This window comes from Arachis hypogaea, chromosome 6 (genome assembly GCF_003086295.3).
Source record: "Arachis hypogaea cultivar Tifrunner chromosome 6, arahy.Tifrunner.gnm2.J5K5, whole genome shotgun sequence".
NCBI lineage: Eukaryota > Viridiplantae > Streptophyta > Magnoliopsida > Fabales > Fabaceae > Arachis > Arachis hypogaea.
In genome coordinates this window covers 52991588-53017983 of record NC_092041.1, presented here as the reverse complement: position 1 = coordinate 53017983, position 26396 = coordinate 52991588, and the positions used below count along the sequence as shown (strand labels likewise).

Genomic DNA, 26396 nt, shown 5'->3' with positions numbered 1-26396 from the left:
GCCAAAGGATCTTCTGTGCTTCTTCTTTAGGCACACATCTATGGATTACTCCGTCTGCACATCTCTTAAAGAGATATGGTTCATCCCAAAGATAGTACTTTGCATCTGTGATTAATTTCTTTGATTGCACCCTACTGTACTCTTTGGGTATGAATCTCACTGCCTTGTAGTTTGCAATGTCCGCAAACCATGGCACTTCCTGGATGGCAAACAGTTGCTCATCCGGAAAGGTTTCAGAGATCTCAGTGAGAGGGAGGTACGCCCCTTCCACTGGTTCTATTCGGGACAGGTGATCTGCCACTTGATTCTTTGTCCCTTTTCTGTCTCTTATTTCTATATCAAACTCTTGCAGAAGCAATACCCATCTGATGAGTCTGGGTTTTGAATCCTGCTTTGTGAGTAGATATTTAAGAGCAGCATGATCAGTGTACACAATCACTTTTGATCCTACTAAATAGGATCTGAATTTGTCAATGGCGTAAACCACTGCTAGTAGCTCTTTTTCTGTGGTTGTGTAATTCTTCTGTGCATCATTTAGAACACGGCTGGCATAGTAAATGACGTGCAGAAGCTTGTCATGCCTTTGTCCCAACACTGCACCAATGGCATGGTCACTGGCATCACACATCAATTCAAATGGTAATGTCCAGTCTGGTGCAGAGATGATTGGTGCAGTAACCAATTTAGCTTTCAGAGTCTCAAATGCCTGCAGACACTCTTTATCAAAGATAAATGGCATGTCAGCAGCTAGCAGGTTGCTCAGAGGTTTGGCGATTTTTGAAAAATCCTTTATGAACCTCCTATAGAATCCTGCATGCCCCAGAAAGCTTCTGATTGCCTTAACATTAGCAGGTGGTGGTAATTTTTCAATTACCTCTACCTTAGCTTGATCCACCTCTATTCCCTTGTTCGAAATTTTGTGCCCAAGGACAATTCCTTCAGTCACCATAAAGTGACATTTTTCCCAGTTTAAAACCAGGTTAGTCTCTTGGCATCTTTTCAGAACAAGTGCTAAATGGTTAAGGCAGGAGCTGAATGAGTCTCCAAATACTGAGAAGTCATCCATGAAGACTTCCAGGAATTTTTCCACCATATCAGAGAAAATTGAGAGCATGCACCTCTGAAAGGTTGCAGGTGCATTGCACAGGCCAAATGGCATCCTTCTGTAAGCAAATACTCCAGATGGACATGTGAATGCCGTTTTCTCTTGATCCTGGGGATCTACTGCAATTTGATTATAACCTGAATATCCATCCAGGAAGCAGTAGTATTCATGACCTGCTAGTCTTTCTAGCATCTGGTCTATGAATGGTAAAGGAAAATGATCCTTTCTGGTGGCTGTATTGAGCCTTCTATAATCAATGCACATACGCCACCCTGTAACTGTCCTTGTAGAAACCAGTTCATTTTTTTCATTATGAACCACTGTCATCCCTCCTTTCTTAGGGACAACTTGGACAGGGCTCAACCAGGGGCTGTCAGAAATAGGATAAATAATCCCAGCCTCTAGTAATTTAGTGACCTCTTTCTGCACCACTTCTTTCATAGCTGGATTCAGCCGCCTTTGTGGTTGAACCACTGGCTTGGCGTCATCCTCCAGCAAGATTTTGTGCATGCATCTGGCTGGGCTAATGCCCTTAAGATCACTAATGGACCACCCAAGAGCTGTCTTGTGCGTCCTTAGCACTTGAATTAGTGCTTCCTCTTCCTGTGGCTCTATGGTAGAGCTTATAATTACAGGAAAGGTATCACCTTCTCCCAGAAATGCATATTTTAGGGATGGTGGTAATGGTTTGAGCTCGGGTTTAGGAGGTTTCTCCTCTTCCTGAGGGATTTTCAGAGGTTCTACTATTCTCTCTGATTCCTCCAAATCAGGCTGAACATCTTTAAAGATGTCCTCTAGCTCTGATTCGAGACTCTCAGCCATATTGACTTCTCTTACCAGAGAGTCAATAATATCAACGCTCATACAGTCATTTGGTGTGTCTGGATGTTGCATAGCTTTGACAACATTCAACTTGAACTCCTCCTCATTGACTCTCAAGGTTACTTCCCCTTTTTGGACATCAATAAGGGTTCGGCCAGTTGCTAGGAAAGGTCTTCCTAGAATGAGAGTTGCACTCTTGTGCTCCTCCATTTCCAGCACCACAAAGTCAGTAGGAAAGGCAAATGGCCCAACCTTGACAATCATGTCTTCAATCACGCCTGATGGGTATTTAATGGAGCCATCAGCAAGTTGAAGACATATCCTGGTTGGTTTGATTTCTTCAGTCAAACCAAGCTTTCTGATAGTAGATGCAGGTATTAGGTTGATACTTGCCCCAAGATCACATAAAGCTTGCTTGGTACAAGTACCCTCTAATGTGCATGGTATCATAAAGCTCCCAGGATCTTTAAGCTTCTCAGGTAAGCTTTTCAGAATGACTGCACTGCATTCTTCAATGAGGTAAACTTTTTCAGTTTCCCTCCAATCCTTCTTATGACTTAAGATCTCCTTCATGAACTTAGCATAAGAGGGTATTTGCTCAAGTGCTTCTGCAAACGGAATCTTTATTTCAAGAGTCCTAAGATAGTCTGTAAAGCGGGCAAATTGCTTATCCTGTTCCGCTTGGCGGAGTTTTTGAGGATAAGGCATTTTGGCTTTGTATTCCTCAACCTTAGTTGCTGCAGGTTTATTACCTACAGAAGTGGGTTGGGAAGCCTTTTTAGAAGGGTTGTCATCAGCACTTGTATGTGACTGATCACCCACTGGCATTTGAATGCCAGGGGTGGAAGCCGGAGTGGCGTTAGACGCCACTTCCTTATTTGTTACTGGCGTTTGAACGCCAGAACCATGTTCCCTTTAGGCGTTCAACGCCGGATACATGCTTGTTTCTGGCGTTGAACGCCAGGAATGAGCATGGTCTGGGCGTTCAGCGCCAGCATCATTCCTCTCTGGGCTCTGATTGTCCTCAGAGGGATTTTGAGTAGACATCTGTTCATTTCTTGGCTTCCTGCTACTTTGAAGTGAGGTATTTAATGTTTTCCCACTTCTCAATTGAACTGCTTGGCATTCTTCTGCTATTTGTTTTGACAGTTGCTTTTCTGTCTGCTTTAATTGCACTTCCATGTTCCTGTTAACCATTCTTGTTTCCTGTAATATTTCCTTGAATTCGGCTAGCTGCTGAGTTAGAAAGTCTAATTGCTGATTAATTTCATTAGCCTGATCCACCGGACTGAGTTCAGCAGTTACTGTTTTAGCTTCTTCTTTCATGGAAGATTCACTGCTTAGATACAGATGCTGATTTCTGGCAACTGTGTCAATAAGCTCTTGAGCTTCTTCAATTGTTTTTCTCATATGTATAGATCCACCAGCTCAGTGGTCTAGAGAAATCTGAGCTTTTTCTGTAAGCCCATAGTAAAAGATGTCTAATTGCACCCATTCTGAAAACATTTCAGAGGGGCATTTTCTTAGCATCTCTCTGTATCTCTCCCAGGCATCATAAAGGGATTCATTATATCCTTGTTTGAATCCTTGGATGCTTAGCCTTAGCTGTGTCATCCGTTTTGGAGGGAAATAATGATTCAGGAATTTTTCTGACAGCTGTTTCCATGTTTTTATGCTGTTCTTAGGCTGGTTATTTAACCACCTCTTAGCTTGATCTTTTACAGCAAATGGAAACAGTAATAATCTGTAGACATCCTGATCTACTTCCTTATCATGTACTGTATCAGCAATTTGCAGAAATTGTGCCAGAAATTCTGTAGGTTCTTCATGTGGAAGACCAGAGTACTGGCAGTTTTGCTGCACCATGATAATGAGCTGAGGATTCAGCTCAAAGCTACTAACTCCAATGGAGGGTATACAGATACTACTTCCATATGAAGCAGTAGTGGGGTTAGCATATGACCCCAGAGTCCTCTTGGACTGTTCATTCCTACTTGCTTCCATATTGGATTACAAGAGATAATTTATATGTTGATTTTATTTATTTTATAAAAGTGGAATAAATAAAAACAAAATATATAAAAAGAAGTTAAAAATAATTTTTTCTTTTTTCTTTTTTTTTTTTGAAAAATTTTTTCGAAAAAAATTGAAATTAAAATCTGAAATTTATATCAAAAAAAAATTTCGAAAAAGTAATTCAAAATTAGTTAGAAAATATAAAAAATTTTTTTAAAATTTTGAATTTTATGATGAAAGAGAAAAACACACAAAAGGCACAAGACTTAAAATTTTTAGATCTAATGCTCCTTATTTTCGAAAATTTTTGGAGGGAAAACACCAAGGAACACCAAACTTAAAAATTTTAAGATCAAGACACAAGAAAAACTCAAGAACACCTTGAAGATTCACAAGAACACCAAGAACAAAAGGAAGAACACCAAACTTAAAATTTTTAGAAAACCAAGACAAATTTTCGAAAATTAAAGAAAACTTAACAAGAAACACCAAACTTAAAGTTTGGCACAAGATTCAATAAAAAAAATTATTTTTGAAAAAAGATTCCAAAGAAGATACCCAATTATGAAGAACAACTACTAAAGCTCCAGCAAAATGGGCAGCAACTTCAGAGTTAATTTTAAAAATGTATTATATTTATGGATATAAGTAAAAATTTTTGAAAGTTACTGTTTTGAAAAAGCACAAGAAAAACAAGAAAAGACACAAAACAAGAAAAACTCAAGATCAAACAAGCAAAATAAACAAGAACAACTTGAAGATCAATGAAGAACACAGACACTAAAACGAAAATTTTAAATAAAAATATAAAATATAAAATTGACACCAAACTTAAGATAAGACACTAGACTCAAAGAGATATTAAAAATTAATAGAGAAAAATAATATTTTTGAAAAGAAAATAAAAGACTCTGACCCAATTACCAAAATCTTCCTAATCTAAGAAAAAAATAAACCTTTAGTTGTTCAAACTCGAACAATCCCCGGCAACGGCGCCAAAAACTTGGTGCACGAATTTGCAATCCGCACAACTAACCAGCAAGTGCACTGGGTCGTCCAAGTAATACCTTACGTGAGTAAGGGTCGAATCCCACGGAGATTGTTGGTTTAAAGCAAGCTATGTTTATCTTATTATTCTTAGTTAGGATACTAACAACACTGTTTTTCAAGTTCAGTGAAGAAAGGAAAAAGGGCATAAAATAAATACTTGTTATGCAGTAATGGAGAATGTGTTGGAGTTTTGGAGATGCTTTGTCTGATTTATTCCTGTAATGTAATATTCCATCCATGGAAAAGTGCAAAGTTCCCTCCATGGCAAGCTGTATGTAGGGTGTCACCGTTGTCAATGGCTACTTCCCATCCTCTCAGTGAAAACGTTCCTATGCTTTGTCACAGCACAGCTAATCATCTGTCGGTTCTCAATCAGGTTAGAATAGAATCCATTGATTCTTTTGCGTCTGTCACTAACGCCCAGCCTTCAGGAGTTTGAAGCTCGTCACAGTCATTCAATCCCAGAATCCTACTTGGAATACCACGGACAAGGTTTAGACTTTCCGGATTCTCATGAATGCCGCCATCAATCTAGCTTATACCACGAAGATTTTGATTAAAGAATCTAAGAGAAGCTCATTCAATCTGATGTAGAACGGAGGTGGTTGTCAGGCACACGTTCATGGATTGAGGAAGGTGATGAGTGTCACGGATCATCACCTTCTTCATAATTAAGCGCGAATGAACATCTTGGATAGGAACACACACGTTTGAATGGAGAAATAGAAACAATTGCATTAATTCATCGAGACGCTGCATAGCTCCTCACCCCCAACAATGGAGTTTAGAGACTCATGCCGTCAAAAAGTATGTAATTCAGATCTGAAAATGTCATGAGGTACAAGATAAGTCTCTAAAAGTTGTTTAAATAGTAAACTAGTAACCTAGGTTTACAGAATGTGAGTAAACTAAGATAATTGGTGCAGAAATCCACTTCTGGGGCCCACTTGGTGTGTGCTGGGGCTGAGACTAAAGCTATCCACGAGTAGAGGCCTTTCTTGGCGTTAAACTCCAAGTTATGACGTGTTTTGGGCGTTCAACTCCGGATCATGACGTTTTTCTGGCGTTTAACTCCAGACAGCAGCATGAACTTGGCGTTCAACGCCAAGTTACGTCGTCTATCTTCGCGCAAAGTATGGACTATTATATATTGCTGGAAAGCCCTGGATGTCTACTTTCCAACGCCGTTGAGAGCGCGCCAATTGGACTCCTGTAGCTCCAGAAAATCCATTTCGAGTGCAGGGAGGTCAGGATCCAACAGCATCAGCAGTCCTTTTTCAGCCTAACTCAGATTTTTGCTCAGCTCCCTCAATTTCAGCCAGAAAATACCTGAAATCACAAAAAAACACACAAGCTCATAGTAAAGTCCAGAAATATGATTTTTGCCTAAAAACTAATAATATTCTCCTAAAAACTAATTAAAACCTGCTAAAATCTACATGAAATTACCCCCAAAAAGCGTATAAAATATCCGCTCATCAACAGCCACCTTTTGGAAAGCACAATGAGTCTCTAAAATGATAAAAATGTACGGATGAAAATTCTTTACCAATTGTTTCAGATGCACCCGAGCCAGCTTATTTCTAACTCCTCTCACATTCCAAGCTATAATGTTTGCACAATCCATATTAATATTACTTGGAGTGAGACCCACACATCAGATTATTTGAGGGTAGTGAGTGGGGTCTCTACTGTAACCACACTGTGCCCATTCTCAACCAGAGAATTCTGAAGAGAATTAGGCCTTAATCTCTTTAAATTGCTTCTGAATGGCATTTAAGAGGTCCCCGCGCCTTGCGAATAAGCCTCTACCCGTTCTGAACTAGGTCCTTGCTTGCCACCCGTCACACCTTAAGCAGAGATAGAACCTGACGAAGCTAATTTGAAGTTCCTCGCTTGTTTTAGCACTTGATTGCCTTTACTTATGTGTAAAGATGATTCAACCCTATTGATGCCTTTCATAGCAGGTTCTCCTTTAGCAACATAATTAGAAGACTGATCTACATAAGCTTTTTTTGGACTTATCCTGGTCATGCCTACCCAAAAAGATCTTCTTGCCCTTTGCCTTTCTTTCCACCTTGGTCCACGTTGTATCCTGGTGGACGAAATTGTAATTATCAATAATGGCTCCAAAGACTTGGTGCTCTCAAACGTGAATCACACTTTATCACAACTCCGCACAACTAACCACTAAGTGTACTGGGTCGTCCAAGTAATACCTTACGTGAGTAAGGGTCGATCCCACAGAGGTTGTTGGTATGAAGCAAGCTATGGTCATCTTGTAAATCTCAGTCAGGCAGATAATAATTGATAATGGGAAATATAAAGAGATACTTACTTAAATAATAAAGGATAGAAATACTTATGTAAATTAATGGTGGAAATTTCAGATAAGCGTATGGAGATGCTTGTCCCTGTTGAATCTCTGTTTTTTCCTACTGCTTTTATCCAATTTTATCAGTCCCTTCTATGGCAAGCTGTATGTAGGGCATCATCGTTGTCAATGGCTACATCCCATCCTCTCAGTGAAAATGGTCCAAATGCTCTGTCACAGCACGGCTAATCATATGTCGGTTCTCAATCAGGTTGGAGTAGAATCTAGTGATTATTTTGCGTCTGTCACTAACGCCCAGCCTTCAGGAGTTTGAAGCTCGTCATAGTCATTCAATCCCGGAATCCTACTCTTAATACCACAGACAATGTTAGACTTTCCGGATTCCCATGAACGCCACCATCAATTCTAGCTTATACCACGAAGATTCTGATTAAGGAATCTAAGAGATATGCGCCCGGTCTATGGTAGAACGGAAGTGGTTGTCAATCACGCGCGTTCATAGGTGAGAATGTTGATGAGTGTCACAGATCATCACATTCATCAAGTTGAAGTGCAACGAATATCTTAGAACATGAATAAATCGAATTGGATAGAAAATAATAGTAATTGCATTGAAACTTGAGGTACAGCAGAGCTTCACACCCTTAATCTATGGTGTGTAGAAACTCCACCGTTGAAAATACATAAGTAAAAGGTTCAGGCATGGCCGAATGGCCAGCCCCCCTGATCTAAGAACTAAACATCCCAAGACTGAATAATACAATCCCCAGATATCTAATACAATAGTAAACTATCCTATTTATACTAAACTAGCTACTAGGGTTTACAGGAGTAAGTAATTGATGCATAAATCCACTTCTAGGGCCTACTTGATGTATGTTTGGGCTGAGCTTGATCTATCCACGAGCTGAAGCTTCTTTTGGAGTTGAACACCAAGTTGTAACATGTTTTGGGCGTTCAACTCCGGTTCGTGACGTGTTTTTGGCGTTTGACTCTAGACAGCAGCATGAAACTGGCGTTGAGCGCCAGTTTACATCGTCTAATCACGAATAAAGTATGAACAATTATATATTGCTGGAAAGCTCTGGATGTCTACTTTCCAAAGCCGTTAAGAGCGCGCCATTTGGAGTTCTGTAGCTCCAGAAAATCTATTTCGAGTGCAGGGAGGTCAGATTCCAACAACATCAACAGTCCTTTGTCAGCCTCCTTATCAGAGTTTTGCTCAAGTCCCTCAATTTCAGCCAGAAATTACCTGAAATCACAGAAAAACACACAAACTCATAGTAAAGTCCAGAAATGTGAATTTAGCATAAAAACTAATGAAAACATCCCTAAAAGTAACTAGATCATACTAAAAACTACTTAAAAATAATGCCAAAAAGCGTATAAATTAACCGCTCATCATATTCCCTACATGTGCCTCTTCCATTACATGCACTTCCTTATCCTTATTCTTCTCTATCCTAATTGTAGCACTACCAAAAATAAAAGGCTTCTCAATATTAGAAGAAAAAGACACCTGATCCATCTTCTCATGATCTTGTTCCTTGTCTTCATTCACCCCTGTTTCATCAATGTTCGCCGAAATTGAACTAATCAATTTACAGTCCACACCAACATGCCCATAACAACCACACGTATTACATACCAACTCAAGGCTTTCATATTCAACATCCAAAACCCTCCCATCCACCTCAACACTACGAGTAATGGGAACGCCTAAATCAATCTCCACACAAGACCTCGCATACTTCCCTCTTGCTGCCATCTTAGTTGCTACATCGACTTTCACTGGCTTTCCCACCGCAGCGTCAATCCTCAACATAGCCTTCTCATGGTAGTAACGAATCCCTAAGCCATAAAAGCATACCCATATCATGGTGGATCCAAAACCTCCTCCTCTGAATAGAACTCAGGTGACCATGGCTTTACAGCAAGATAGAACCCAAATATCATCCAAGGACCACCAAGTAATACCCTCTCCTGATCTTTGAAAGCATCAAACTTCACTAGAAAATAACCATTTCCTACGTCCAGAACTTGAAACCTACCCTTCAATCTCCACACCATACCCAACTTATGCACCATCGCCGTGTAACTCATATGCTTGCCCAAGACTTTGACGACGATCGCTTCCTTATATTGTACAGATAACGTCGCCAGCCTTTCTTCTGAGAAGATAACCTATGGAGGATGCGAATCCCCGTGGTTCCCTTTGATCACCTTGGCTAGGCTCTCTCCATCTAAATCTTCATTCCAAAGCATAGGAGACGGAGACTTCTGTCCAGTCACCATGTCGCGAAAGAAAACCTTTTGAAAGCCACGTTCTTCCTTAGAAACCCTAGTACCCTCCTCGTTCTCACCAGATACAACCCCCCCAACGTTCTCCCCCTTAGTTCTATCGCCGGCATTACCGGTTACCTCACTGTGTGTCACCTTCTTCGTAAAACCCCGCTCACTCCGTCACTCATACCTAAACCCTAATAGAAAGAGTATAGAAAGAGTACATTTTTTTTACTGCGATAAGAAATTAAATTAAAGTTACGTTAATTTGATAATGTTTTTAGATTAAGTATTTAAGTCATTGAGTGTACTTTTAAGTCCTCGATTTAAAATACTCATATTTCAAATAAACTTATATCATTATGTCACATTCTAGTGACTAGTATAGAACCGAGTTGAATGGAGGTACATGCAAAACTGTAAATATATTCCCTTTTCCTACATTTGAGGGATTAATTTTGAATGTGTTTGGAGACCATTCAAGAAAAGAAAGAATTCTATTTCCGTTTAGAAATGAATTCTAATTTTATTTTAAATTTAAATTCATCATTTGAAATCATTAATGGTATGAATGAAATGAATTTTGTCTTTTTGATTATTTTATCCATGTAATTTCTTTATTTATCTTTTTTATTTGTTTATTAGACACAATTTTGATATTTTAATCTTTAGTAAGAATGAAATTACAAATGAAACCTTTAGTAATCATGAGAATTGAAATTCTCTTCAAAATTAAAAATTACACTTTTATTGTATTCCAAACATACCCAAAGTTTGTAAACTTTATGTTCATACCCTGACATAAAAACATAGGCCAAGCCAAATAAGGTTGAAAGGTCCAACTACAAGGATGACCTCTAACACTCACCCGACTTCCTATAGAGGTCAGATTCGATGAAAACAGGCAGCTCATGCCTATCCACAAAAGTAACTACTTGCCTAAATCTCTCACCCACTTCTAGAAGAGATATCTCAACAATCCTAAGATAAATGGACGGTTATCCACCATAAGAAATGGAACTACTTCGGCGATGGTTATTAGCTCATCATCTATAAATACCCTGACACCCTCAGAAATCTTTAAGTTCCAATATACTAAAACCTGCTAAAATCCTTGCTGACTTAGGCATCGGATTATTTTGTAGGTACCACCCCCCACCTTCACATAAACGAATCGGACGACGGGCACAGGACGTGGGACAAGTTGGAACTCACCCCATTGAGGATTTGGGCCTCACTTACAAGCCCAAAGACAACCCAATTTCAGGTAACCCTCGAAACATTGGCGCCATTACCGGGCACCTAGGATCTAGCACTACATGGCGGACGATCAGTTTGAAGACGGACGTACAGCATCTGAGTCCGATCAAGAATACCAAGACATGGTCAACAACGATCAAGCACTAGCAATACCTCCTCCACGTACACAGGAACCACATGGTGAAGGTCCTTCTGGCGACCAACACCAAAGAAAAATCCCCTCTGAGGTTCGCTTCCCTAAAGAGGAAGAACAACCTCATGGTGCCGACCTCATGGAATTGCTGCATGGACACCAGGGTCGACTTGAGCAGCTGGAGCAGGAATTAGAGCGACAGTGCGATGCAAAGAGGAGCCTAAGGAAGGAGATTAGACGGTGAAAAGAGCTGGAGGAGAAGCTCTCAAAGCTAGAATCTAACCTTTGAGGCAAGGATCTTCGCACAGCTCAAGACGATACCATGCTAAGGGTGAAGATCCTTTCACTGAGGACATCATGCGGGCTAAGGTTTCCAGAAACTTTAAGAGCCCTGGCACAAATCTATATGACGGGACAACCGACCCAAAGCATCACCTCAGCAATTTCAAAAGTCGGATGTACTTAGCCGATGCCTCAGATGCTACTCGTTGCAAGGCCTTCCCAACGACCTTGACAAAAGAAGTCATGAAGTGGTTTGATGGCCTACCCCCTAGGTCGGTTACCAGTTTTGACTACCTTGCGTGCAAGTTCCTTACATGATTTTCAATTCAGAAAGATATGGTAAAACATGCACCCAACCTACTCGGAGTCAAGAAGGAGGTAGAGAGCCCCTGAGAGACTACATGAAAAGATTCAACAAAGCATGCTTGAAAATTCAAGACCTGCCTACTGAGGCGGTAAGAATGGGAATGGTCAACGGTCTCCGAGAAGGACCCTTCTCTCAGTGCATCTCAAAAACACACCCGACTTCTTTGAACAATGTATAAGAACGAGCTGAAAAGTACATCAACATGGAAGAAAACGCCAGGTTACAAGAGCTTAGTTGGCAACTGGGGCACCCTCTCCAGCCAAAGGAAAAAGAGAGGGAGCCCAAGAAAAAAGAAGAAGTCTGACCCGAGAAGCCTAGAAGGTACCACAATTACACTTCGTTGTGAGTTTCCCTCGTGGATGTTAACAGGGAAATCTGTCACACCGAGAGGCTTCCTCCCCTACATTCGATAAAAAATAAAAAGGGGGGAAGCCATGATGAGTATTGTGAGTACCACAAGCTACATGGACATTCAACAAATGATTGTTACAACCTAAAAAATGTGATAGAAAAATTGGTCAGGGAAGGTCGGTTAGATAAATATTTCATAGAAAGGCCGGGCAATCAAGGAAAAAGAAAAAGAGATGATGAAGATACTGGATGAAGAGGTCAACCACCACTGACCTCGAAATGACATATCCACATGATAGTAGGAGGATTTGCCGGAGGAGGACTGGCCAAGTCATCTCGGAAGAGGCATTTGAAGGAAGTATACCAAGTCGGAAAAGATGGCCTCGACTTCCCCACCATATCTTTCTCAAAGGAAGACGCACTAGGAATTATGCCTGAGCACGACGTCCTAGTAGTCATCACCATGATACTAGCCAATGCCCACCTACATAGGACCTTGGTAGATCAAGGAAGCTCAGTAGACATACTTTTCAAGCCAGCATTCGATAAGTTGGGGCTAGAAGAAAAAAGACCTGAAATCCTACCCGGATACTCTTTTCGGGCTAGGAGATACTCCAATTAAGCCCTTAGGGTTCATTTCCCTACATACCACCTTTGGGAAAGGGTTGAGATCAGGAACCCTAAGCGTGGACTACATTGTTGTGGATGTAGCTTCAGCCTATAATGCCCTAATCGGCAGAACAAAATCAGTTGGGAGCCGTGGTCTCTACTCCTCGCCTCTGTATGAAGTTTCCAGTAGGTGAAGGAATTGCCACTGTTAAGGGAAACCAAAAGCTGGCAAGGAAGTGTTACAATGAAAGCCTAAATCTATGGGAAAAGGGCAAAGAAGTCAATACAATTGAACTCAGAGGAGTCCGAGTGAGGGAAGAACTACGGCCACAGCCTGAAAGGAGGACGGAGATAGTCCAGATCGTAGAAGATGTCGAAAAAGACTCCAACATAGGAACCAATATGAGAATGGAGTTAAAAAACCACTTCATAAAACTCCTAAAAGAGAATTCCGATCTCTTTGCTTGGAAGGCTGCCGATATGCCCGGAATAGAACCCGAGCTCATGACACACAAGCTGGCAGTCTATCCCGGGTTCTAACCTGTCCAATAAAGAAGATGAAAGCTCGGACCAAAACGAGCTTAGGTGGTCGAAGAACAAGTTTCAAGCTTTGTTAGAAGCCGGATTCATAAGGGTAGTCAAATATCTGACATGGTTGGCGAACGTAGTATTGGTAAAAAAGCAAAACGGGAAGTGGAGAATGTGTGTTGACTACACTGGCCTCAACAAAGCATGTCCAAAGGATCCTTACCCACTTCCCAATATAGATGCTTTAGTGGACTCCAGCTCGGGATACTAATACCTATCATTCACGGATGCCTACCCAGGATATAATCAAATTCCGATGTACAAGTCGGATAAGGAAAAGACATCCTTTATCACACCCAGAGCGAATTACTATTACGTGGTCATGCCATTTGGATTAAAAAAATGCAGGTGCCACATATCAAAGGCTGACGAACAAGATGTTTGCACCACACCTTGGAAGCCTAATGGAAGTGTACGTGGATGACATGTTGGTAAAAACCAAGGAGGAGGCAAATCTCTTGACCGACCTCTCACAAGTCTTTAGTACTATAAGAAGTCATGGGATGAGACGAAATCCTGTAAAATGCACATTTGCAGCAGAGGCGAAAAGTTTTAGGATTCATGCTCACATAGAGGGGTATTGAGGCTAACCCTTACAAATATGGAGCAATCTTAGAAATGAGGAGTCCGACCTACATAAAAGAAGTTCAATAGTTGAATGGACGACTTGTAGCTTTGTCCAAATTCTTGGCAGGATCAGCCTTAAGATCATTGCCACTTTTTTCTCTACTAAGAAAAGGGTGCCAATTTGAGTGGACCCCTGAGTTTGAAAAAACTTTCCAAGAATTCAAGAAGTTCTTAAGTCAGCCACCAGTCCTTACCCAGCCTAAAGCGGGAGAAGACCTTGTATTATACCTGGCTATCACTGAGAAAGCAGTAAAGTTGGCACTAGTTTGAGAAGATGAGGTCGGGCAGCATCCAGTTTATTTCACTAGCAAAGTCCTGCAAGGACCCGAATTGAGGTATCAAAAAATAGAAAGATTTGCATACTCCTTAATTCTGGCATTCGGGAGACTCCGACCTTATCTTCAAACTCATACCATAAAAGTCCGAACAAACCAACCCATGAAGCAAATCCTTTAGAAAACGGACATTGTAGGTCGAATGGTTCAATGGGCTATAGAGCTATCCAAGTTTGACTTGAGATACGAAACTCGGACAGCGATTAAAGCCCAATGCCTTACCGATTTCTTAATAGAATACACAAGTGACAAGAACGAGGCTTCTATGACCTGGAGCCTTTATGTAGATGAGTCCTCTAATAAAGTCAGAAGCGGCTGTGGCATCATCTTGGAAAGTGAAGAGGGGACTCAAATAAAGGTCTCCTTGAAGTTTGAATTCCCTACTTCCAACAACCAAGCCGAATATGAGGCCTTAATCGCAGGCTTGAAACTTGCCAAAGAAGTCAGTGTGACCAAGGTAATAGTTTTCAGTGACTCCCAAGTAGTCACTTCTCAGGTCAATGGAGAGTAACAGGCAAAGGATCCTAATATGAAAAGATACTTGGAAAAAACACTCGAGCATCTTAGACAATTTCTTGAGACCAAGGTCAGGCATATAACTCGGGAACTCAACAGCAGAGCCGATGCCCTCTCTAAGATAGCAAGTACCAAGCCTAGAGAAAATAACAGAATTTTGATACAAGAGACTCTCCAGGAACCCTCAGCTATGAAGACGGATAACAAATTGGACGTCCTACCTATTTTGGGCTTAAACCTTGGATGGATGACCCCTATAGTCGAATACCTGAAATTCGACATCCTCCCCGAGGAGCAGAAGGAAGCCAAGAAACTTCTGAAGGAGGCACCAAACTACACTTTGATACAAAATGTCCTTTATAAAAGAAGGATATCTACACCATTGTTAAAGTGTGTTCCGACTTCTAAGATGGAGGAAGTCTTGGAAGAAGTGCACAATAGCATTTGCAGAAATCACCTCGGAGTAAGGTCTTTAGCTAGGAAGGTGATTCGAGTTGGGTTCTTCTAGCCGACCTTACAAAAGGATGCCACCGACTTTGTTAAAAAATGCCAACCCTTTCAAATTCATGCGAACTTTCATGCTGTTCCTCCCGAAGAGCTCATTAGTGTAACCTTTCCCTGGCCTCTCACGAAGTGGGGATTGGACCTACTCAGACCCTTTCACCAAGCTCCTGGGTAGGTCAAATACCTAATTGTGTGTATGGATTACTTCACCAATTGGATAGAAGCAAAGCCACTGGCCACTATCACAGCTCAAAGAAGTCGGAGGTTCCTATACAAGAGTATCATTACCCGATTTGGAGTCCCTCACTCTATTACCACAGATAATAGTACACAATTCACCGATGCTACATTCAGAAATTTAGTAGCCAGTATGAAGATCAAGCATCAATTCACATCAGTAGATCATCCTCAAGCCAACGGGCAGGCCAAAGCTGCCAATAAAATCATATTGGCAGGATTGAAAAAGAGGTTATAGGATGCGAAGGGAGCTTGGGTTGAAGAGTTGCCTCAAGTATTATGGGCTTATAGAACAAACCTCACTCCACAACTGGAGAGACACCCTTCCGAATTGCATAAGGAATAAAAGCCATGATCCCAATAGAGATCAATGAGCAAAGTCCAAGGGTGAGATTTTATGATGAAGTCGGAAATGTTCAAGCCTAAAAAGAAGAACTCGAACTGCTTTCAGAAGTTCGAGAACAAGCACAGATAAGACAAGCAGCGTTAAAACAAAGGATGGCAAGTAGATACAATCAAAAAGTCATTCGAAGAAGCTTTGCCACAAATGACTTAGTCCTGATACGAAATGACATTGAAGTGAACAAGTCAGACAAAGGGAAGCTTGTTGCAAACTGGAAAGGACCTTTCAAGGTAACTGAAGTCTTGGGAAAAGGTTAATACAAAGTATCCGACTTGAGTGGGACAAGCTTCCTAGGTCGTGGCATGCTTACAACTTAAAAAGATACTATAGCTAGAAGCATACTCCGTTCCCTGATGTACTCTTTTTCCCGACTTCGTGGTTTTCTCCCAAGAAGGGTTTTCCCAAAGGGGGGCTTCAATGAGGCATCAAAGCGGGGGCTAGGGGCAAAGACTTAATTCCCTTAGTAACAAAATCATTTCTTGTAACATAGGTTTTCTTAATAAACAATATTTCCTTTTTAAATTCCATTATTATTTCTACGACACGCATCGACTTAAGCTTGAAAAAACGCAAAAATCCGTTGCCCAGCCTATGTGGTTGGCAAGATAAAGCGACGAGGTACAAATCGATATAAAAAGGTTATATAAGTTGATCATATAAAATCCAGAACTAAACGACTTGTAAGTCGGAAACGTCTGAACAAAACAAAATGCATTACAAAAATAACCTAAGTTACGAAAATGATTCAATAACAAAACAAATTGAACGTTCATGCTAAGTAATGGAAGAACTCACTTCTGCAAGTCCTAAAGATACAGGATACTCAACGAAGGCTGGCATCAAAAGCCTCATAAACAATTTAATTAGAAGATATATCAGCTTGTATTACGAAATGAGCCTATTAACATCCTAAAGAACAAAAGATAAAATGCTAAAAGGCTTCATGAAAAGCCTCACCAACAGCCACCAAAATAGCTCGGTAGTAGCATTCAGAGGAGCCTCTAAAGAATGTTGTGTAGCATTCAGATGAGCCTTCTCAAACTCTTGAAAGAGGGTAGAGCATACCCCAGTAGTCCGAATCCTCCTTCGGATTAAGACTTTAAGATTATTTTTGATAGAAGCATCATCCATAACAATAAAACTATGGAGAAGAATGTGCTTCACAAAATTTCACCCCATCAAATCCAGCATCATCGATACTAACGACACTGGATTCCGAAGTCTTCCTTTTTTTAGAGGTTGGCTCCGAGAAGGGAGGGATTGGAGGAGTAAGAACTAAAGAAGGAGGTAGAAAAAGATGAGGAAGAAGAGGTTTTACCAACTTGTTTTGAGAAGAGGACGTCCCTGAATCATACTTGGTTAGAGAGGAGGTATCTGACTTGCTACTTTCCTGAAGTTGAGCAGCTCGGGCGCGGGCGTTCCTCTTAGCCTCTTGCACTTTTTGGTATGCCTTAGAACCACTTTTCATTTTTTCTATAATTAGAACAATAAGACATCAACAAATAAGTCGGGAAAATAAGTAATCATCTACAAAATAATAAAAAAAGGCAAGCTACCCAGCTCGGTACAAACATAGCTCGGGGTCCCGAGAAGAAATTTTTTAGTGTCGAGGTTTAGAACCCGTCCCCAAGCCTCTCAGAAGAATCCGACTACAGCCTTTTTGACTTCATCCAAATCCACTAAATTATATTTTTCAACAGAGGCTACCTCTATCCAGTATAATGGGAAGTGAGGCTCATTACCCAGCTCGGTACAAACATAGCTCGGGGTCCCGAGAAGAAATTTTTTAGTGTCGAGGTTTAGAACCCGTCCCCAAGCCTCTCAGAAGAATCCGACTACAGCCTTTTTGACTTCATCCAAATCCACTAAATTATATTTTTCAACAGAGGCTACCTCTATCCAGTATAATGGGAAGTGAGGCTCATTATTCTCGTTTAGAAAAACGGGATGGTGGCCTTCTATGGCTCGAACTTTGAAAAAGAAACTCTTGAAATTATGGAAGGATTCGTCAAAAATAGAAAAGTCTTTCCGACTCGCAGCAAAGAGGCCTGACTCAAATAGGGGCACTGTTCATACCCTGACCAAAAAACATAGACCAAGCCCAATAAGGTTAAAAGATCCAACTACAAGGATGGCCTCTAACACTCACCCAACCTCCTATAAAGGTCAGATTCAACCAAAACGGGCAGCTCATGCCTACTCACAAAAGTAACTACTTTCCTGAATGTCTCACCCACTTCTAGAAGAGAGATCTCAACAACCCTAAAATAAAGGGACGGTTATCCACCATAAGAAATGGAACTACTTCAGTGGTGATTATTGGCTCATCACCTATAAATACCCTGACACCCTCAGGTATTTTTAAGTTCTAATACACTAAAACCTGCTAAAACCCTTGCTGACTTAGGCATTAGAGTGTTTTGCAAATACCATCCCAACCTTCACATAAACAACTCCGACAACGGACACAAGACGTGGGACAAGTCAGAACTCACCCATTGAGAATTTGTGCCTCATTTACAAGTCTAAAGGCAACCTAGTTTCATGTAACCCTCAAAACACTTTATTTTCACATTTTCCTTGAAAATAAACCTTATCCTTGATGCTTATTTTCTATCTCAAATCAATAATTCATCCCATAACGGCACTAGCGTTCACGATTAGAGTTGTTGCTGACATTGGAACAAACAAATGGAGTTATTGCTAACACAGCATAACATGGCAAATTGGACTTGACAATGCAAGCTGATGAAGCTAATTAGCTGAATCAGTGTACAATTAACTACCCTTGTAATAAAAATTACATTAAGGATCCATATATCATATTCAATTTAAAATTTAGTCAAAAAGATTAGCCTTAACATTCATTTTCAATACATAAACTAACCCCCAATTGCAGTGGAGAGAACATAAAATTCGTCCAAGCATAATGATATGCTACTATTTTAAGCCAATATGCAAAAAAGGTAGGCCTAAAACTATACTTAGATGAATGCACTTTAATCTCCAAGCTGTTGGATGAATGCACTTTAATCTTCAAGCTCAATAATCTTAACCACTGATGCATCACCAACTTTCTGGCAAACAACAACTCGATCGTGTGACTTTATAATTCCTGAGGCTTTCCCATGATCAAGGGCAAGCTTGAGAATCGATTTGTTTGTTGCGCTTGTTGATTCTGCCTGCAGGTAAAGTAATTCTCACATCATAATATATAATTTATATAATGTAGTAGGGATGTGCTTGTCAAGGAGTGTACAAAAGTGATGCAGAACTAAAGATTATGTTTCAAACAACTGTGACAAAAGTCGAATTTGTAAGGAGCTAGCACTAAGGCTTATTGCTTATATATACAACAACAACAAAGCCTTGTCCCACTTGGTGGGGTCGGCTACATGGATCAAACGACGCCATTGAGTTCTATCATGTATCATGTCTACAGAGAGACCGTTTACATGTACATTTCATTTGACCACTTCATGGATGGTCTTCCTAAATCTTATTGATGATACATATTTAATTTAAGAGGATGGGGGGAGGAAGAGTTACAGTTCCAAGTGATTGTGAAGCAAAAAAGAAAGAGTAAACCACCATTTTGACAAATTCAATGGGAAATTAGATTGCCTCCAAAGTGCACCACGTTCAAACCTCAGCTAAGACTAGGATGAGGTTTAAAAAACATTATAGTGTGGGTATGTGAGTAGTGTAATGAAAAAAAAAAAAAAAAAAAAAAAAAAACAGCACCCCCCCCTCCCAATTTTGACCCCTCGAAAGATTCAGTTTCCTAAAGATAATGGCCCTTTAAAAAGATTGATATTGTGGAGGCTCACAATGTCATTTCCTTTTTCAGGGGGCCAAACTAAATCTTTCGGAGCCGAATTGGTGGTTTACTAAAAGAAATAGAATAATAACAATGCAAATAAACTAGCAAAACTGACAGTGGAACGACCAAGATCAATCACTTACAGGGTGCCGAGGATCTGCAAGCATGGGAAAGAGACCTCTAACAATAAGAGATTGCCTTGCCTGTGTCAGAAATCAAATGATAAGTTGGTAAATGAGATAAACCTATGTAATTTAGTAAATAACAAAACAAATCCTGGTAAATGCAAGTCTTTTAAACATTAGAAGGAAAAAAAAAGGGTCCAAATCCAAGCCAGTGGACCATCATCCTCCATTGCTCCATATAATTCGTAGCTTCTTGTATATGCTTTGTGCAGGTTAGAAATATAGAATCATTACAGAATATAATTAGACAGAAGTATAACTATTATAATATATTATCCAGTAGATAAAATAATTAGTTCAGAATACTTTACAATAAACTAAGACTACAATGTAATTGATATGAATATTATTTATTATGTAGAGAGCAGCATATTAATTACACTAGCCGTAAATAAGCTTTCCCACAAATGAGTTGGTAGTTGGTCCTGGAAACAGAAACAAGAAACAGATAGTGTTCTTATTGGGCAATGTAAAGACAAACAACTGGTCTTCCTTATATAGTTAAGTACTTTAATCTAATCATTATAATTTATTAACAGCCTATTTTTCATATATCCTCGACTATGCTACATGTACACCAAAACCAGCCACCAGTATAAAATACATGTTGGAATACAAATACATAATGAAAATAAATTAAATCACACATGTATTTATACACAAATACATTAGTAGCTGATTTTAGTAGCTTATTTTGGTGTACAAATAGCATTTTTTACGTATATTATAACATAACTGATTTTATGACGCTAGTGAATTGATACGCACTACAATCCACATTCTTAAGAATTCAAAAGTTATATAGTGTTCAATTTTAATTGGGGTGATGCTACATGACCAAGTCATTTAGGTAACTAAGTTAAACCAAGTTGGTCTAAAAATTTAAGGATTGAGGAGAAGGACGACAAGCATAAGAAGAAGAAGAAAGACTTGGTTTGATTTTGTTATAAAAATATCTTCTTCAGCTAGTATTTCTCCTTAAATAATTTCCTAACAAAGGACAAAAAGGCACTTTAGGAGTAAAATTTTTGGACACCAAGGAGTTAGTTATCAAAGTATTCTCCTTTATACATGTAATATTAATAATAGACAGTATGCATGTAGGGTAAAAAACGATTGTTATTAATTTTATTAATTTGCGTAGTTAAAAACAACTTTGAACACATGTAAATTTATTAACTCATTATGCATGATGCATACCTTCTATCAAGCTACAAATTGAGTAGCTCATTACCCAAGGATAGTTAAAAATTTACTGTGCATAAATCTAAATGCATATCAACACCAGAATCCAGTCTATCAAAAGTGTATCAAGTGAAAGCCACATCATAAATAAAAATAAGCTACAGAAAAGATAAAGGTTAAGAACCAAACCTCAAAAGCTCCGCTAAATCTCCATTGTAGCTGATCTGTCTTAAGTTGGGGAATGACAACAGAGAGAACAGGCATTGTTGGCCTATACTTTGCTATCAATCTGAAAGGTGCATGTGCCGCATGGTCAGACATAAATGGAATGCATGAAGATTTTGTGGATAATAAATTAACCATAAAGATTATTTTCCAAGTCAAACCCAATTTAAGAGAACCTGGCTAATAAAATTCTCCAGGATACAAATTAAAAAATTCATATCAATTTTCCATGAAGATAGTACCTTGCAGCCCTTCCAGATGAAGTGAAGCAAATTATAACAGAAGCCTTCACCTTAATAGCTGCTCTTACCTAAACAAGTAAAAACATTCCCGTAAGACTTCTTTCAAGTATGAAATATAGCAACTGCAAAGAAAGTAATCATAATTAAGAGACTTAAAAACTAGAACTCATAGTCATCATGCCATGAGGTAGAAATCTTACTGTTGCACCAAATGCTCTTACACTCGTACACTATGAACTTATTTATAGAAAGGATAATTAACAAAGTGTTATTATTTAATTACCGCCGATGATGCAATAGATTCCAAGTGGCTCATGGGTTCTCCAACATATCTTACAATCTTCTTAAAATAAAGGTCTTGATTAAAAACTTTCTCAGCCTGAAACATAAGGCAGAAACATCAGCCAAAATTTTCAGTGGCATTTTACATTTCAAATTGAAGAAAACTTTCCACAAGTCTAAGGAACTTCCTGAAAAAGGTAGCACATCATTTGATACAGACATCCAAAGCAATCTTTTCAAACAAAAGATGAAAAAGGAAAAATGGAGACTTAAATAAAAGATGAGAACAATGAAGTCAACTGCTAGCTCAGAAGATTTAATAAACAATGAATCATATAACAACAATATGTTCCAATTTATACTATTATATAACTTTAATTATCTGTTCCATAGAATCTGAATAGACATATCAGAACAAAGCTGAAGTTTCTATTAAAGGCACTTACCTCAAAACAGATTCTTCCTACAGTAGTGATAGTCTCAACAGGGTATAACCCACGTAGAGTCTCGGCACCCAGAAGTATTGCATCACTTCCTGTGTATTAAGTTATGTTAGTTCAACAAATATCCATGAAGTGGTTCTAACTAAATCAAACAGGATAAGCACTGATAATGAAACAAAATCATTCTTAGAAGGAGTAATATTTCGCAACTGACATTACTAATCATCTAATGAAGCTCCTGCAAACAAAGATAAAAAAGCAAAGCTACAAAAACAATTTTGGGAGAAAGTACCTAAATCTTTGAAAGTAACTAAATAAAACCAAATTATGAAAGAGAATATAACCATTCACACTGACCAAACTAATGGCCTCGTATGTCCAGTGTGACTCACCATCTAAAACAGCATTGGCAACATCAGTAGCTTCTGCTCGAGTTGGTCTTAAGTTGTCAGTCATGCTATCCACAACACGTGTAAGCACAGCAGGTTTCCCAGCCATATTGCACTTACGAAGAGCAGATTTTTGAAAGAAAAATACCTACAAAAGCAAATGGCAGCTAATAAACATCTGCTCAACACTTAAGTTTTACAACGACTATGGAGAGTAATGACTTCCTGAATTTTCCATATATTACATTTTATAGTTCAGACTTCAGACAGAGACATTTGAAAATTAGTGAACTTTATTTCATAAATAATCCTATTAAGTGGTTTGGATGCTTGGGGGGGGGGGGGGGGGGGGGGCTTTATATATGTAATACCCAAATATGATAAAACACATTACCAACTACTTGGAATACTGATCAACTTGTGGCAAATTTGATCTAAAAGTACAGACAAAAGAAAAGCGTGCCAAATGATCTAAGAAGAGAAAAGTATAGACAATCATTCGAATAGAAGCCATTGAGAAGGAGAATAACAAAGAAGATAAAAATTGGAAGTAGCTTACTATGTTATGCAATATTGACTCTTAAAAATAAGGAAGCATCTACTTTTCCAAACAACCAGCCTACAGCCACACAGCAACACATACACAAAAGACACACTTGTACTAGAACTAGAGATTAATCTAAACAAGGAAGCTGACCTTCTCTGGTGGAAGATCAATTCCCAAATTCCCACGGGAAAGGATAATACCATCCGCTTCTTGTAGAATCTCATCAAAATGAGTCAGCCCCTAGAAAGCAACAAAATATTTGCACATCCATTGAGTCAGAATAGCTAATAACAAGAACCTGATTTCCAGAAAAAATACACACTTCCAATAAATAATGACGAAATGCAATTCACCTCAGCATTTTCAATCTTTGCAAAAATTTGAGTTTGGCTGAGATCGCCTAACTTGGAAAGGATTTCACGAGCCTGCATTCAGAATATAATCAGGTGAGATATAGTATCTGAAATAGCATTTAAAAATTAAATTAAATTTCCAAACTCAGTTATGTGAAACACAAATTACTTGGCGAACATCTTCAGCATGCCTAGTATATGACAATGAAAGAAAATCAATCTTGTTTTTGACTCCCCAAGTCCTTATAACCTGTAATGGAAACAAAAAGGATAACCCAAAACTTCGATTAAAACTATATTAGGCATATATAAAACACGGTAACTAGGAACTGACCACCAGACCGGTCCGCTTTAGTGTAAAAGCCGGTTGTCATTGAACCAGTTAAAAACCATAAAACCGGTCAAAAATCAATAAACCAGTTGAACTGGTCCAATTTTTTAGCAGTTAACTAATTTAAAATAATAAAATACAAAAAAAAAACTTTTTTTAAAGAAACATATTTTATTATATTCAGTTCAACCTCGGTTGAAATTTTAAATCTTTGAATCTCTAGTTCCACTAGTTCGGTTTTCAGAACCTTGATCATAACATTCTAGTATTTCAAATCTTTGAATCTCTAGTTCCACTAGTTCGGTTTTCAGAACCTTGATCATAACATTCTAGTAAATGCAGCCACTACGTTGTTTTGGCATGCCCCTGCCCTTGAAACCGGCAGGTAACAAGACTTTCTTGTACCAGAATAATAAATAATGGAAGTTACCTCCTTGTCTTTCTCCGAGAGGGTAGGCAAATCAATATGAACTTGAGAAGCATGCAAAGTGAACAATGACCCTGCCAATGTTGCTGAATTTTTTATTGTACAAATGACATCCTGCTCTTTGACTTCAGCCACCTACACAATTTTAGGTAGAAATCTTGATGCACATAGAAATTCAACTACTATTAACGTGAGTGTAGGTCCCTAACATAGGTAGAGGGAATCAAATTTTGTAAGCCAAACTTCATTTAAACAAAATAACAATATATACACACTCAACAATCTGTTATATGGAGAACTATTTAGTATACACTATCTTCTGGGTCCCATTTGTATTACCTGAAGCCATACAGAAGTCGATTCACTTCCTGTGAACAAGTATTGACCAACAAAAATGGTGTTTCCTTTCTTCACTGACTGTAAACAATAACAATAACGAAAGAAAGTCAAGGTTCAAACCATTTATTAGAAATAGTCCATGCATTACATGAGCTGTTTTGGTTACAACACATATTAAAAGTTCAAGAAAGTGGCAGCTAATGAGTAATGAGCATGGACATTGCAAATCATGCGACAAAAATTTGAGCCAGAATCAACTATACATTACACTTTACCCCTTCGAACACCATAAAAAAGAGCAAGACCATATAGATGGTCAAGGTAATCAAACTCTCGTTTACCTGAACTCATAGAGCTTAGATAAAATTGAATCATAAAGCCCAATCCATTTTGAGAGTTTGATAACCCTGCAAATGGTTGAGTGCACCACACCATGGGAAGCAAGAGTGTAAAGTAAAGAATTAATATAAAAGAAATCATTCAGGCAAATACATATTTCATTCAAAATTGCACATGCAAGAAACGAAACGAAGAAAAAATGTGAATGTGAACCTTGGCTAATCCGTCAAAATTGATGGGAAGTATCTGCGAAGAGGCCTCTTGTCCCTTGTGAGGAGTTAGAACTACCTGGCTGTCCACCTCAAGGGAGATTGGCTTCTCACTCTTGTTAACAACCTGCAACTCCGCCCCCACTGTGTCCAGCATCACCTGCTCAATGAAGTAAGTAACCAACATTCATTCATTCGCTAGAGTAATGACAAGAGAAACTTTCTCTCTAGCGGTAATGTTACGAGAGAAGAGTGAGAGAGAGCAACTGACAGAGCAGAGCTTCTTGGTGGCCTTGATGGCAGCCTTTAGATTCTCGAGTGTGTGTTGATGGTACTCAGGGTCTCCCCATGAGAAATCGAAACGAGCCACTAACAAACAAAAAGGAGAGATAATAACAAAAAAGGAGACGAAAAAGGAAAAAACGAAGGCGGAAGAAACGACGATAGCGTACCGGACATTCCGGCTTTGAGGCAGTCAGAAATAACGTCGACGGAGCGAGATTTAGGGCCCAAGGTTCCGACGATCTTCGTCATTGCAGGGAAGAAGCTCTGCGAGAAACGAATAAAAAAAGGGAGTTTTATCTGTTGTTTTAAATAAAAGAATGAGAAGGGGAAAATGGAATGAAGGAAAGAGGGGAGACTAACGGGTTTGGATGGGTCGAGGATGGAGACCATCCGAATGGGTTCTTCGAGAAGTAGGTGACTCGACTGCATTTTTCCTTGCTGGGTTAGTTGGTTCTCTGATCAATCTCTCTCTATTTGGTATGCCTTAGAACAACGTAACTCTTCTTCCTCTTGAAACGATAGAACATAGAATAATAGGTTCGGTTCGTTCAGTACTGGGAACCTGGGAGGGGGCGTGCGTCAAATGCGCTGTACAGTGAACCCACGTATATATTCCACAAAAGAAACGACAATAAAAATTTCAAACGAAGGAAGTTCTGTTTGCTTGCAGAATTTGCTCGTCATACTATGCTGTACAAGGGGATTATAAGCACGCATGGAGCCTTTTTTATTTTTTAATTTAATATTTGTTACGGATTCGGGCCCACGGTTTGAACCCTAAATCCTAAATCCGGTTACTCGGGTCCAAACCACCTCACCCTTCCAGAAGGTCTGAAAACGGCCCACCAAAGTTCCTAACTAACTTTCAAATTTAAATATCTCCATCATCTTAACCAACTAAGATAAGATAGGATATTCACAATTACCTATAAATAGAGGACCTAGGTCCCTCTAGGTATTCATTCGATC

General features: G+C 39.2%; 1 protein-coding gene across 2 annotated transcripts; it reads right to left on the bottom strand.

Annotated features, from left to right (window-relative positions):
• Positions 1-18555: 18555 nt before the first annotated feature.
• LOC112696606 (pyruvate kinase 1, cytosolic) lies at positions 18556-26140 on the bottom strand. Of its 2 annotated transcripts, XM_025749435.3 has the most exons (17): positions 25788-26140; positions 25595-25691; positions 25414-25511; positions 25147-25302; positions 24595-24672; positions 24259-24390; positions 23667-23747; positions 23498-23569; positions 23295-23384; positions 22601-22745; positions 22212-22300; positions 21767-21862; positions 21484-21551; positions 21206-21305; positions 20212-20256; positions 19790-19849; positions 18556-19005 (listed from the first exon to the last, which is right to left on the bottom strand). In XM_025749435.3, the coding sequence occupies exons 1-17, from the start codon at positions 25854-25856 to the stop codon at positions 18853-18855; spliced, it is 1629 nt and encodes a 542-aa protein (XP_025605220.1). In that variant the 5' UTR covers positions 25857-26140; the 3' UTR covers positions 18556-18852. The 2 variants fall into 2 exon arrangements, with proteins under 2 accessions (XP_025605220.1, XP_025605221.1); XM_025749436.3 differs by lacking the exon at positions 20212-20256 and having other exon boundaries at positions 25788-26138.
• Positions 26141-26396: the final 256 nt, after the last annotated feature.

What these genes read in the sequence shown, in the direction of transcription:
- LOC112696606 (XM_025749435.3), bottom strand. Translation starts at nt 25,856, where the DNA reads ATGCAGTCGAGTCACCTACTTCTCGAAGAACCCATTCGGATGGTCTCC. An exon ending in CAAAGATTGAAAATGCTGAG is followed by an intron (nt 23,385 to 23,497) that starts GTGAATTGCATT and finishes GTTGCTTTCTAG; the next exon opens with GGGCTGACTCATTTTGATGA. An exon ending in AATCTATTGCATCATCGGCG is followed by an intron (nt 21,552 to 21,766) that starts GTAATTAAATAA and finishes TTACTTGTTTAG; the next exon opens with GTAAGAGCAGCTATTAAGGT.